The sequence below is a fragment of the Aulostomus chinensis genome, chromosome 15 (genome assembly GCF_037954235.1).
Source record: "Aulostomus chinensis isolate RoL2024-O1b breed Wild chromosome 15, RoL_Achi_v1.0, whole genome shotgun sequence".
Classification (NCBI taxonomy): Eukaryota; Metazoa; Chordata; class Actinopteri; order Syngnathiformes; family Aulostomidae; genus Aulostomus; species Aulostomus chinensis.
This window is the reverse complement of record NC_141334.1, coordinates 12,594,167-12,609,750: the sequence shown is the minus strand read 5'-3', so window position 1 is coordinate 12,609,750 and position 15,584 is coordinate 12,594,167. Positions and strand designations below refer to the sequence as shown.

Here is a 15,584-nt window from a genome sequence, read left to right as displayed (position 1 = left end):
TAATCATTTGGTGTACCAACATTTCATTGACTAACTGCTGCAGGTCTGCTTTTGGTTATGCACAAACAAGGGGCTGAATAATTAAATGAAAATCAAAATATGCGTAGTGTAACATTCAAATCGCAGGAGCTTTAATGTTTTGATGAAGGTAAAAGGTGTCTCAATGTACCATTATAAGTACATAAGAAGACAACATGCCGGGAACGCCACACGGGTGTAACGACCTGTCCTTTCATATGTGCTCAGGAAGGAGGTGCAGGCCTCTAAAAGGCCCTGAGACTCCTCAATAAATAACACATTCGTGCATGCACCCACCCAGGGACACACGCACTCATACACTAGGTCATTTTTCAAATATATCTGATGTCTGTCAGGTGGCTGATATTTATATCTGCGATAGTTATACAATTTATGGGCTTTTTCAAATGTTTTTGACAAATAGAAAAATGTTCCTTTTTCGAATTCAAAAAGTTTTTAAGTATTAACAAAAAAATATATTAACGGTATTGACATTGATAAGTGGGGCGGCACGGTGGTGCAGTGGTCAGCACAGTCGCCTCACAACAGGACAGTTCTGAGCTCAAGCATCAAGATCTTTCTGTGTGAGTCTGCATGTTCTCCCTGTTCCTGTGTGGGTTCTCTCTGGTACTCCAGCTTCCTCCCACAGTCCAAAGACATCAAGAGGGGACGAGGCTGATTGATACTCTAAATTGACTGTAGGTGTGGCTGTGAGTGTGAATGGTTGTCTGTCTCTATGTGTTGGTCCTGTGATGGACTGGTGACCTGTCCAGGGTGAACGCCACGTCTCACCCAAAGGCTGCTGGGATAGGCTCCAGCCCCCCCCCCCCCCCCCGCAACCCTTAACAGGATAAGCGGAAGAAATTGGATAGATGGATGGACATTGGTAATTTTGGTTATCAGCCAAAATCAACTGTAACATATTCATAATAATCTAATTTTGTGCAACTGTAGTTTCTTTTCCCTTCATTCTGTAACAGAGCCTCAAGATTCTATTTTTTTTCTATTCTCTGTGTTGCAAAAAGTCTTTTGATATATTGCAAATAAGATTTATGATTCAGCCCTATGTATTGCTTCAAGGACTAAATGGTACAATCCCCCAAATAGTCAGCACAGCTTCTTGTTTGGTGGTCCGAGTGGGAGAGAGATAAACGTACAGGGTGTTCCCCTTTCTGTCCTCGCCTCGCTTGGCTTCCCTCCTCTTTCCTTCCATCCAATCCGCTAATATCACATATGAAATTGCCTGTCTCACCTCCTATCATCTGCATTAGGTTTCCTCTACTGTGCGACAACATTCAGCCTGATTACCTGTGCGGTCTTTGATATGAGCAGAAGTCAAAGACACCCATAAGTTACCATAGTTACTGACAAAAATGTCACTGCAATTTGGCTAAGCTTAGTGCTGCCTGCCATCCACCTGACATTCATGTCTTTAGGACATGAGAGGAACTGGAACAACCAGTGTGAACACACAGTGGGAGCTCCACACACAAAGGGCTAAGTTTGGATTTGAATGGGGGCCTCAAAGGTACCTGGTCGCCTCTCTGTGTTCGGATTCGCTGAGCTGTAACTATTTCACAACAGTATAATCGTGATTTTCCCTTCAGTGCTTTAAAAAAAAACAAAAACATTGAAGAACTATTTTGAGTTTAAAAAATTCTTAAGTTTTACATCAATAAGCTGTGCTCTATGAAAATATATGAAAGATTTTGTTGGATACCATTTTTCAGTGTTAGAATTGATTCTTTGTTTGTGCAGTTTGGGATTAGCATGAAAGTAAATGGTTGCAGATAAACCTCAGTGGAACGCGAGCTGCTGCCCAGTCAGACGGGCAGCAGACATCTTGCTTGATCAGTTTTTGGCTGGACTAAACATGCAATTGATTCATTACATATGCAAGAGAAACCTCAAACTGGAGCCTAGTTAGCAATGACAAAATACAGCCCTTTTAGTCCAGTCATCTCAGAACCATGTCGCTGGAAGACCACCGAGGCCTGACTGCACTGGTGCGGCTCCATGTCTCAGAGGCTTGTTAAAACGGGATGTAAGTGGTACCACATCGCATGCCAGATCAATCATTCAACACTTGACCACCACAGCAGCTGTGGCAAAGTGTGACTCATGACATGAAACTGTCCTTTGAGACAAGTTGTCTGCAAATCTAACATGGCTATAACTCGAGCTCCAGCAGTGGAGGAATTCTAATTATGAATGTGGAATAAACAGGAGCAGGCAGAGCCACAGGCAGCCGAAGACTTTATTGATACCGGTGTCGATTGTGCTTATCAGCCCGATTCTGTATTGATTCGCTTACTGATTCATGTGGGGGGGTGGGGGAGTAAAAAGTAAGCCTACACAGGTTTGTAGTTTTAGCTGTTTATGACCATTGTCTGTCTGTTTTGATTAAATTTGGGAGGGTGGTAGAGCTTAAGTTGAGGAGAAATCCATTAGATCTGATGATGTCATATTGCCTTAGCGTAGTAGATACGTGCTTGTGGAGGACCTGCGACAGAGTCTGAACAAAAGGCTGCATGAGACCCGTGTGCTCCACTGTTAGTGCTGTTTATTGTGGAACAGACACCTTTATATTGCACATAAAAATGTCTGCTAAGCATGCTTGTGTTGATATTAACTGTGCAGTGTCACATATGTGGCATTTTTGGAATTAAAGCCAATGTTACACGGAAAGATGTTTAAACATATTGTTTCAATTTCCACCATTATTCAGAACAATCCCTTTTCATTCAAAGGAGGAGCAATGTTCTCTTCTGTCTTCGTGAAAGGATGCTGCCGTTTCTTTCTCTCCAACGTGGCTCTTGTCTCAAGTTTCCGTGGATGTATAAGAACACAGGTCACAGCATCAGCGACGGGCCCCATTCATTTCAATTTAGCCCTCAGCCAACTTGAAAAAGGATAAAATGATTTAATCTTGTGGCTCTTCAACAGTTACTGGACCAAACCCATCAAATTGTAACAGTTAAACGAGCCATTTCATGGAGGTTGTGACCCTTAAAAAATAAATTTACTATTTTATAGACACTTTTTGAGGCTTATGGGAAAAAAGTTGCTGGCATACATCACATGATGGATATTTTTATAGTTCCAGAGTTTGGCTGTTGTATAAATGGGCTTCAGTGCCTGGAGATTGTCCTCTATGCTAACACATTTCCAGCATTTTAGACTCATGAGTTTGACTTTTTGGCTTTTTAAACAAATGTGGAAATACTCCTCAAGAGCATGAAAATAAAGAATACCTAGTGGATTTGTGTGTCCGCTGTATTTAAATATTTTAGGATCGATTTACCTACGACTCGTCAAGCATGCCACTTAGAGTTTTCTGATGTCTTAGTGGATCTTGTCAAAGCAGCATGCTCTCATGTGCTATGTGGGCTGTGTACTTCCCTCACATGACATATGCATGGTGTGTATCACAAGTTCATCAGTTAGGGAAACCTCAGCAATCAGAATAAAAGTTTGCCTGACATAGCGAAGTCAACAAAGAAAAACCCTAATTTAAAGAGGAAAGAGGCTACTTGTGGGTCAGCGTCACAAGCGTTACAGCATGTGGATCATTGTTGGACGTCATCCCTGCACACTCTGGGACGGTGGTGGGGGTAACAGTGCCAGGCTGCTGCTTTGGTCCGGGTGAAACTTCAGCAACTGCTAGGTTTATCTCCATTTAATTCTCAAGAGGAGTAACAGTGACTTTCCTGACTTGTGTCATTTAGTGCCACCATGAAGTCACAATTCCCATCAGCCTGTGTGTTCAGGGCTGATTAGCAAATGGTAGCTAATAGGCCAAACTAAAAAAAAAAAAAAATGTAAGTTACTTAGCATCATTAGCAATTGAAAATGTGTAAAAGCATCATGTGTGTCACTTGTACAGTTTGTCTGTGGTGTACGTGTCATTAGAAATGACATCCCCACCATTTGTTTTTTACAAAAGGTTTGACTGACAATACCTAACCACAAAGAAGATTCATAATACATTAGATACATTTTAAATATGTTGCTCAGCTAGTGTGAGTAAACATGCTCACGAAACAAACTGAACGAATTCACGAGAATAGCTTCTATTTTCATTACAACTGTCTTTAATTATAAAAGTGCTGTGTTTTTGGACTCAACTGAAACACCTTTGATGAAAATAGGTGAAAATATTGTTAAAAAAATAATATTTAAAATAGTGAAGAATTTATTGCTTATATGTTCAGTTTGTTGGTGCTAACAGAGCTAACCGGGGGGCAACAGCATCTTGTTGTAATATTGTGACATTAGGAGGTAGCACATATTAGCTGTCTTTCATTGAGAAACACTCACTCACAGTTAAGAGGCACTTGGATTGTCAGACTTGAGCAAGTGAAATCAGTCGTCCCAGCCAAATATGCTCTAGAACCAGTAGTGGAGGCTTCCGGTCTTCAGTCACACCAAAATTGATGTAATTCTGGATTTATGTTGTCAAGGGTTTCTTAAGAACTCGGAGGAACCTGCACAAAATCTTGATAAACTTCATAACTTGACCCTTCACTAACCCCCCCACCCAAAGCTCGTGGTACACGGGTCACATTGGGTTCATTACAGTTTCCTCGACATGACGAGTCACAGAATGTAAAGGAGTTTGGACTACTGCAATCAGCGGTCCTTGGGGGGCCTCCTCCAGCTCGGGGCCACAAGGTGATTACCTGGTTTGCCTGCAACGCCCCTGGTTACGCGTTGTTGACTCATGAATACAGCACAGTTAGCTGCGATTCATGTTCTGATAATGAAACCCTGATAAGCTTGCTGTGGGTTGCTGGAGAGTCGAAAGTTTCACTGTCTTCTTTCTGACCCCAGAATTTTGTTTTCAAGAAAACTGACTGTTTTAAAACTCTTCAAAACACTTTAACAGATCCCAACATGATCATAAACTGCAGCCATTTGTGTGATCATTTGACAGATGCAACACATTTGGAGTCAGTCCACTGTGAGCTCTTGATATTAGTCATGCAGACTGCTGACCCACATTTGGGACTTGAGCTCAGGGAACCAGGAAGTGGTAAAAAAGAAAAATAAAAACGTAGGAAGTGCGGGGGGAAGCACTTGAGGGGGAAAACAAAAGTGTTCAGCTACTTATTTTGCTTGGTAGGACTCTCTTTTTTTTATTAGATTTAAATAAAAAGAAGCTACTAATGTGAGACAGGCTAAAGTGGGTGAGGGGAAGCCACCTCGCATCCCCTCTACATGTGATTTCCGTCATTTTCACAGTGAAGTCATGTTTCCGTGGCGTGGAATTTAAACCTTACATACATTTCTCTCCCCCCCACAAACTGCTTTTATGAAGCACGTGTCAAAGATTACTATCTCAGCCCCCCCCCCCCCCCCCCCACACACACACACCTCCACCACCACCTCCTCCTCCCCCTCCTCCTCCGGGTGACTACAGGTCTCTCTCGGTCGTGTAGCACCGCCGCCCGCCCGCCTGCTTCTGCTGCTGCCGCTGCCGTCGAGTATTGAGCTACCAGCTGACCTACTTTCTCAGCCACTCGGCGCTGTTTACAAGCGGCTGCCAGCGGAGGATGTGGAGTACAGAGCCTGGAAAATACACGGACACTAGCCGCAACCAGCAGCAAAGAGCCCGACTTGGAGATTTCATGACAAACGAGGCCTGTCAACGGATCGTCGGTGTTTAATAACAGCGCCTTATTAACTAGTTATGCAATTTAACGCTTTCGGTGCTCGCTCCGGTTCTGCCGCCGCCGCTGCAGCTTAAAACATGATTAGCTTGATTAAAGTGAAGTGTGGAGCCGTGTTTACACCGAACAGCCGCCTTTCAAGGTATGTGAGATTTAAGTCACTTCTTGACAGACAAATTAGTCACTCCTTGATCACAAGTTCACTGACTAATTAAAGTGCAGGTGGGGTTGTTTTCAAGAGCTGGTTAATCATTTCCTATCGCGGAGGAAGCGAGGATGTATGGATGTAATGCTGCTTACATGTCAGCAGTAAGTGGCCTGGTTACAAGGGTAAAACAGCCTATTTCCCCGCCTGTAGCACCATTGTTGCTGCTGCTGCTGCTGATGGTGATGGTGATGATGATGATGATGATGCCAGTCATGACGAAACAATGAAGAGATTTATATATATATATATATATATATATATATATATATATATATATATATATATATACATTATCTGAAGATGCAAGAGAGCAAAATGAAATTAAATAAATTGGTAAATCAATAGGAGAAAAAAGTGAAATGGTACTGAAAAGAAAATGCTTTGATAATTTCTCAGCAGGTTCAGGTCATGTTACCCAACCTGGTCAGATGTAAATCTGCAGGGTTTGACACATCTAGTGTCTAATTCTCTTATTCGAAAGATCTTCTTCTCTCTGAGCCTGAGCCTCAGATGAAGTGTCAGCCTACTCAGACTGTGTACTGTATATGCTGGGAAGTTAAAGGGTCATTGCTTCATGCTTCCTTATCACTTACCTGCAGTAGAAATCACAGCATAAAACAAGATTTGTTTTTGACTGAGAAACTATGCACAAGGTTCACGAGGTCAGCAAAACAGCAGTGTGAAACAGTCAGGCATGTTTACGTGGTACGTTGCACAGACGTTCTTTAATAACTTGTATGGTCGCTATACATCTAAATAGATAGAAATTGAATAAGTACATTTGAAAAGTTGGAACAATTTTCAGTGCTTGAAAATGAAAAAAAAAGGCAGAAAATTTGTTTTCATAATACCTCCATATTAGAATATTTACGGTTTAGTTATGATTGACTTAGACAAATCATTTCTGGTTGATATTAATGTATGTCTGCTTATGATAAAGCATCCAACTACATAGCTTGGCTTTTATTGTCTGCCATGTTTTCCTGTTATGTATTTTTTGAACAGGCATTTGTCTGTCAAGGGTATGAACCCTGTAAGTAACTGTTATAATTTTTGGTGTAATAATCTTGATTATTTTTTTTTTTTTTTTAATGATTAACTGACATTCCCAAGCACGTGGCTGAAATATTGGAAGCGGTTCTCAATAAAACACCACTGCGAACTACAAACTCAGTAATAAACACGTCGTTAATCTAATATCTCCCAGTGAACGTCAACATTATTATCTGTGTAATGGCAGATGGAACAGCAGTGCTCCTGTACTGTTCTCCTCAGTGAGAATTTTGATAGTGTGTGTGTATGTGTGTGTGTGTGTGTGGGGGGGGGTGGGGGGTGGGGGGTGGGGGGCGGCAGGTACATTTGTACCGTCGGTCTCTGTTTGTCTGGAACTTGCCGCTGGTTGTCCCGGCCCAGTTCGTGTTTACCTGACAGCTTGAGCTGCCAGCCCCAAACCAGATGCAGGTGGTCTGGCAGCTCTGGCTTTTAGATAAGCAGACAGTCGCAGCCCAGACAACTTAAACAGATGAGCAGCCGAGACGACGTGAGCCCTCTGACTGGAATATAGCATCTCCTCCTGCAGTCTTTTCCCAGCTTCATTCTCTCTTGAGTGAGTAGACCAAACATGGGCATGATAAACACTCTTGAGGGTTTTTGTTTTCTCTTCTTGGGCTGTTTAAAGAGTTTAAAAAAAAAAAAAGAAAGGAAGAAAAAGTTACGCTGGAGATTAAAGACCGTTAGTCCGTGCCTGCCAGCGAGCGTGGTCAATGTATTCCATCAAATCAAAACATGCTAGGTCAAAAAATACCTTCTCGTTCACTGCAGTTTGGTCAGAAGAGATTGTGGGTGATCGAAATTTGGATACCAGATTTTAAAACAAAAAAAAAGGATATTTAGGTTATTTAGCTATTTTAACACAAGGAGGAAAAAAAATGAATGTACCCTGTTAAATTCATCCTAAAGTCCAGTATTCATTGATCAGTCTTGTTTCTTGATTTTAGATTTAGTCCATCATGGCCAAATATGTTCAGAAATGTTCAAGGAAGACACCTACAAGTGCAAGTACTTTCACCGTAAATGTCCCTAAACCTTACACATAAAAAAACTAGTAACAACAGAATTCCTGCAGATTTATAACAACAGAATTCCTGCAGATTTATTCATCAAGCGGGTGCATCCCACCTCTCATCTCAGACTCCTGTCTTAACTCTCAAAAGCACCTCATAATCCATCTTAGTTTCAAAAAGACCAAGTAATGTCATTTTCTACCATGAACACATTCATTTATTATGACACATGATGGAAAAATATCATACTGTATGTAAAAGCAAAATAAAGAACACAAGATTTAATCCTCCTTCTTTCATTGTATCCGGTAATACTTCCATTTCTTCTGGCTTGAATGACACTTTTTTTCAGGGATTTTCTTCTTCTTGCACAGCAAATCTAAATGACTACAAAACCGCCTGTTTCCTTTTCGTTTAATTACAGTAGAATCTTTTCACAATTTGAATTTCGTAGCTTTAAATTAATTTAGTTTACATTTAAAGCACGTTTACATGTAGAGTTTACATTTACACCTTGTGGTGAGTGCTTTCACGGACGGATCAATGTAAGAAGTCGCTTTAGAAGCGTTCTTCATCACCATCATCGTCGTCGTCGTCGTCATCCTTCTCCTCAGCCATGACAGCTGGCAGGAAGCTCCCAGCTGCATGCCGGCACACTTCCTCCACGCTGGGAAACACTTGCAGAACTTTCGTAGAAAGAGCCATAAACACTTGTCGCGACTCGGCCTTCCTCACAGGCCTCCTGGTTTCTTTTCCCTGTCGCCCTCCATCAGACCACCAGATACCGTCACACTCAAATGCTGCCTGTCACCTGACTGTCACTCCCACCTGCTCACCTGTCCCCCTGCCCACCCCACCCCCACCACCACCACAGTATATTATGTATCAGTCCTGCCACTCTTTTCGCCGCTACATGTTCACGCTCCTGGCGTCTGGGATTTTGTCTCTCTGGATGCTCTGGTTTTGATATTCAGGTGTAAGCTTTATTCTTTTCTTTGTGTGTATGATCTTCAGATACCTCTGAACAGTTCTTGCCTGCCCCTCCTTTTAATCATCTGCGCTTGTGATAACATCATTTCTAAAATTGATCAGTACTGGTAGATGAAGCATGTTGGTCTTCTGTTGCACAGAAGGGTTTATGAGCTGTAAAAACCCTGGCTTTGTGACTTGGAAACGGTTGAGCTGGTTAGGGTGGTGTGTCAGATCTGAATACGATACTCAGCACCAATCACAGGCACATTGCCATGAGATTACGAGGAGCTTCAATTGTGCGAAAATATTTTAACTGAAAGTCTTGCTGGCAACACCCCTGTATTTTGTTTTGCCACTTCAGGGAAATGACTGTCTTCTCCACTCATACTTCCTTCAGTCTAATATTAGTGTCAAGTTATTGCTGGGATAAGAAACAAACCTGCTCTCTGGAACTGTGATCCATAATTTAATAAGACAGCCGTTGATCTTCAAATTGAGTCTGTCAGACGCGACAGTGCTACGGTACGTTGTAGTCCCTCGTTTCTAATTGATGAGGTGACAAATAACAAATTGCTGCAGGTTGGTGATGTTTCTCTCTCAGAAGTTGAGTGCAACATGCTGCCCCTGACATGTTGGCCTGTGTAGGCGAGGGGGGAAGCTGACCTGCGGTTTGTTTCTTCACACAAACCCTTCAGAGGTCAGTTTAGGTATGAAATGACAAATGTGAAGCACCAAGTTGCCCACTTTTGTTTTTTCAGTCTGTGTGTTTCTGTGGTCATGTAGACAAACTATAATGGGCGCTAGCAACGCGATCGCATCACAATCTGCACGATGCAGTCAGGCAAAAATTTAACGGGGCGTAGACTTGACGTCTGACCCCTGCTCGTGGTGTCAGTCAAACTGTTATCAGGATGCGATACGACACTGATCAAAATGAATTGCAAATCGCTATTTGGTCTGCTGCAAATTTCAAAAATGTGGGAAATTGCAGTATATCTGTGAGGCTACTCGTGTGTCAAAATACCATTTTAAATTAACTCTGATGCTGCAGCGGCGACATTGTGCTTACATATCATATTCTGCAGACCAGAGAAATCATCTTTGTTTGATGCAGATTTCCACTAAAATTGCATTATCATTTTGAGTTTTTTTTAATGATAATTAGAATAAAGACGTGAAATATGAGCGTTGCCTCTAATGTCGCAAATCCAATTGCGATAATGCAGCTATCAAAATCAGCGTTGAGGATGTTTTTCTTTTTAAATCGTGCTGCCCTGCATGTTGCTGGTGACGGTGAAATACAGTAAACAGCTGGTAGGATGATAAATAATGCAGACAGGTTATCACTGAAATACCTTTACCACGACTCCTTACATGTCTGTCAACACGGGTAAGTAGAATGTTTACATGTACGCAAGCCTTTAACTGATGCACAGCAACACACTCGCAAAACAGCATAAGAATGTGTATTTATGTGTACAAATCCCACTGATCCTTTTGGATATTTGTGCAGTTTGGGTGATGCAGGGATACGTATCGATGGGTTGTTACACCCTGCCGAGAGCTCTCAGGTCAGAGTGTTGATTGGCGGGTGTTATCCCATTGCAAGATGGCTTTTAGAAACACAAATAGAGGAAAAGTGGCTTTTAAAAGGAATGCTGTGATAATTTCCCATCAGTGGTTTTTTTTTTTTAATTTTTATTTTTTTACTCTTGCTGTGAAAAGAAGTGATGGATGCAAGCTGTGGCTGTGTTAGTGCCGCGGCAAAGCTAGTAAACACAGCTAGTGGGTGTTAAATGCAATACACAAGTGGTGAGAACATTATATGTAGTGAAGTGTGAGGTCGAACTGAGCAGCAGGTGTTTTTTCCTGCATTAAACTTTCAAATGAAACCTACACTCTTCAAAGAAAAAGCAGCAGTTTTCACCTGGAATTGGGAAGGTCAGCACGCTGGTGTCTGTTCCATTTACAGCCTGTTTACATACATTTGGTCGTGAACTTGAACTCCAGTATGCTGACTCCTGCCGTGAGTTCAGGTTGCTAGTTTAAAGCTTTAAATACCCGAGGGCACATGTGTAACGAGACACCGGTGTTTTTAGCTGTTACCCTTGAAAGGTGTGGTTTAACCTCAATACATTAAAGGAATGTAGGCCGACATGTCAGGTGTCATTTTACACAGCTTTGTAGAGTAAAGAGTTAAAGTTGCATGAAGCAATTTGTGATGCTGTTGAAATTCTTTAGATAAATGTAAATGAAATGATTCACGTAAAAGTCCTATTGGTCACGCTAGCTCTTCCATGAAATGTGCATTTCCTGGTTTGCCACCAACAGAACCTGTCTGAGAAGGGGTTTGGCAGCATGTATGAGAAATCATGTGAATGATTATAATATAATAATGAAGCACAATTGCTTCCGATCCATGAAGAACATTTTTCTTCCTTTTTAATTTGAGGGCTAGCAGCCACTTTGAATTTGATCTCAAATCTCTTCGACTCTACTTATATCTTTTTGATGATCAGAATCCTCAAGACGGACGAACGTCTCCCTGCCGCCTCTATTCTCGTCTCATGCTCATGTTTGCGTGCGGGGACAAATGGGTTTGATCCCATGAATTCAAATGGAAAGAAAGGTGTCAGTGCTCATTCTGGCTACCTCTGCTAATCAAGGCCAAATGAGTCGCACTTCTGCTTTTAGCCCTCAGTTTAGTCTTACAGACAGGAAGCAAAGCCTCCGATGGCAATTTCTGAACTTCTGAGATTATAGATTTAGATAATAGATTTCAGAAACAGGGTGTTTCACATAGCCATCAGGCATTGCTTCCTGTCTGCAAGACTAAATGTAGGGCTGAAGGATTGTCAGCATGTGTGAAGAAAATATTTGTGCAGAGGAAAATTTGGTGACTGAGGCTTCATTCACATTAGGGGTGGGTAACTCACGATAAATTTCCACAGCGACGCATAGTTTAAAGGTCTGCAATGTATGTAGATATTAAGAAAAATTGCCCCTAAAAGGCCAAGATTACCAGAATGTTGCAGCAGACATTTCAGCTGAAAATTTGCAGCAATCAGTTTATAAAAATCAGCCATTTCAATAAAAACATCCATATTTTGCAGCAGCATATTTATCATATTTTAGTCCCGCCCCTCATGTGCATTAATGGATCCATGTGCCACGCTCCTTTTCATCTGCAAGATTCATGCTAATCATAAAGGAAACGCACTTACGGACAAACAAACACTGACACAACACCACCCTTTCTTCCCCCGCGATGAGCTGCATCTACAAAATACCAAGCAAATTTGAATTATCCACAGCGCAAATTCACAGAGCCTAAAGTGACGTATTTGACATTTTTGCTTTAAAAAAAAAGCCCCAAAACTAACGATTTATGGATTATGAAAATAGTTTTCTGTTGTTTGATTAATCGGTCAGCTGGTGCTATCGTTGATGCAAATCAAGTAAAAGCATGTCAGGAATTTCTTTTGATTGTGCTGTGTAACAGAAAGTGAAGCTGCCTCGTCAGAACTGTGGCTAAATCGATCTGCTGGATGAATTAAATAGTGCCCGCTTGTCAAGCCGCGTTAAGATGTTGCGTGCAGCAGTTTGATTATGTTCAGATGAAAGCCTGAATCACATGCCTCTATCTCAAAATGAAATCTCTTTCTTTTGTATTAGTGAATTTGCGTGACGGACAGGAAAGAGGGACAGAACAAACAATAGTACATAGAGGGTGTGATGAACAGAACTCTGTGTGTGTGTGTGTGTGTGTGTGTGTGTGTGGTCTAAGAAAGACGGCACACAACTGATGAAATAACAGCGCTACGATATGAGATTCAATCAAGTTCTTCCTATTTACCATTTAAGAATTACAATGGTATGATTGCGGTGTCCGTGGAGAGACAGAGGAGAATCTTGAAAAGAAAGAAATGAAAAAAATCGAATGAAATTACGAGGCAGCAACAACAAACGAGGTGAGCACACTAATTGCTCTCGAAGAGAAGATTTATAAATCACAGATCCCGTCCGAGCAACGGCAGGAGGAAGCCCCAGTTTACCTTTTTCCACATCATAATTCCACTGGTTTTATTCAGCAGTCCTCCGAGTCTTTTAGAATTTGCGATTTTTAAAAAGACAAAAGCAAAATTGAAGAGTTCAACATTGCTGAGTTCTGTTTGATGTAAACTGTCTACGTTGTGAGAGCTGTTCTTTGCAGTCGGCAGGTTCTTTTCCTCAAGGAGCAAACACATGATCATAAAATCTATACAACATCTGAAATCCACCTCCTCGTTCTCCTCCTGCATCCCACAGTGTTTTGCTTTTCTCCAAAAAGTCTCGCTCGCTATCCGCAGAACCCACAGTAAACACAGAGAATGCTGCATCCAGGTTGTTTTTTTGTTTTTTTTTAAATGCAGCACATATTAGGAAACAAATTCCCAGAAAATTTGAGGTCTGCTCTAAATGTCAGTTCTTTAATCAAAGACTTTTCTGTTCACTGCTGCCTTTTATTAAATGACATTTGGGTCTATTTATTCCACTGGGATTTTATTTCTCCTGTTTCATCTTAAATCTTTTAAAGTCTTATTTAAATGTGGCTTTCATGAAGTTGTGTTTCCTTTCAAATTTTCTCCGAATGCCTCCAATGTTTTATGTTAAACACGTTCAGCAAACAAACAAACAAACAAACACACAAACACATCTCGGCTAGCTGTCTCACGTCTCCCTGAGTATTCCTCCTCTCGCTGCGAGTCTCGTTTGGATTTTAAATCGAGGCAAATGCAATCACTATTTTTTTCCCCTGAGGCTACTTGTATACGTCACTCAGAGAACATGTGGAATAAATCAAAACCACGAATAGAAAAACACAGTCTGAGAGCACTTTAGTCATAATAACCTGGATATGACTGAGATATTGTTTTAATCAGAGTTGAAAAAGTTGAAAGTAGCGATGGAAGATGCTGTTGTCAATACTTTATTAATAACCGCTTTAGAAGGTCCTAGTTTGGTGTGTCAGAGGCGTGTGTGTGTGCGTGCGTGTGTGTGTGTGTGTGTGTGTGCGCAGTGTTGTTGAAGCTCTGCTTACACAGAGGATGTGAAGGAGGTGGCTGCTCTACACCCTTTTTATTATTTTTTTTTTTTATCAAATGAGGTGTCTGCTTCAGATGTTTTCTAGGTCAGGGGAGCTCCTCCTGTGCTCTTCTTTAGTGTTGAAGTACTGTACCCAGGTAGAAACCGTACCCAAGATGCTCCATTCACTTCACTTTATTAAAAAAAAAAACCCCAAAAAAACACAACAGAACCCCCCCCCCTTCCCCCTAGAACAACATAAGGTCATGAGAGTCAAATAAAATGTCATTTACAGATGAATGGAAGATTGTGTGTGTCGTTTCTTTGATGCCGTTTTCATCAACAACAAATTGCTTATTGTCAGGGTCGCTGTAATCATTTGTGTGTGTGTGTGTGTGTGTGTGTGTGTGTGTGTGTGTGTGTGTGTGTGTGTGTGTGTGTGTGTGTGTGTTTTCACAGGATTTGACGTTCCTCTGGTGGGCTCAGCTGTTCAGCCGACATTTTTTTTTTGTTTTTTTTTTTCCTAAAGAGAGTTCAGATGAGGTCGGCGCGGATGGGATTGATAAGACTTCAGAAAGGTCCTGGTTGGGAAAGGGAGTGAGTATGGACAACCTTTCTGACTTCACCGGCCCCTGTCCTTCCAGCCGCAGGGAATGGGAGTAAGTGTCAGAACAAGTTTGATTTTATTGCTCTTCACACAACATTTTATATTCACATTGTGCAAATAGCTCTGCAGCATATGAAATATTTAAAAGTTCATGCAGGGTGAAAAGAAACCTCAGCTGGAATATGTTTCTTATATCTTGAGTGAATCCAGTATACTGAGTTGTGTTAAATAAAAAAAAAAAGGGGGGGCAGAAATAAAGCAATATGTAATTATGAAACACTTCTCCTCTAAATTCAGTTAAATTGTGTGAATATAAATCCTGAACATAACAGTGCCTCTAGCTACTTTGGAGCAGCTGATGTATTATGAGCTGATTTATATCTCCTATCTTATATATCATCCTCCCACACTTCTCAGGAAGTCAGTGCCTCCATCAGAACTCTTGTCGGCAACATTTTCACACATATTATTCTCTGATATTAGTGTTACCCAGATTTTTGGAGGTGAAATATTGGATATGTCTGTGAAGGAATTATTCCTGTAGAATATATGAGGGTCAGGATTCATTACTGGATGTTGGAGCCCATGATGTAGATGACTAGGGAATATTAGCGAAGAGAAATTTCAAACCAGTAGGCGATGCGAAACGGGAACTTTTGCCGAGCCAGAAGCTTTATGTTATAAAACAGTCTTCTCCTGATTGGCAGATCCTTAATCTCCTTTGTCACCACAGAACTGATTCATTGTACCCCAAAGTCCATCTTTGACCTGATTATTCTACCACAATCATGGCATTAAAAATAGAAACATAAATGTCTCCAGCTTTTAAATGTGTCTGATTGTTAAACCCTGAATTGCCTCTTTACTTGCGAAGTCCTTGGAAGAAGATGCACGTAGGGCTCATTGTACCAGGGTCTAACAGTGCGTTATGTCAAAATGTCAGTTAGCCGTGCTGTAAATAGGTGTCAGTTATGTGAACT

General features: G+C 41.3%; 1 protein-coding gene across 7 annotated transcripts in view; it reads left to right on the top strand.

The window, feature by feature from the left end:
• Nucleotides 1-15,584, top strand: part of npas2 (neuronal PAS domain protein 2) — a 46,008-nt gene that overhangs the window by 13,251 nt on the left and 17,173 nt on the right. For 4 of the 7 annotated variants that reach the window (XM_086227012.1, XM_086227013.1, XM_086227011.1 and 1 more), the window contains exons 1-2: nt 5,477-5,832; nt 14,457-14,656. In XM_086227012.1, coding sequence (XP_086083138.1) covers nt 14,601-14,656 — 56 coding nt within the window. In that variant the 5' untranslated portion in view covers nt 5,477-5,832; nt 14,457-14,600. Of the gene's footprint in view, nt 1-5,476; nt 5,833-14,404; nt 14,657-15,584 lie in introns of those variants that run through there. The other 3 variants (XM_086227010.1, XM_086227009.1, XM_086227014.1) reach the window with 3 other exon arrangements.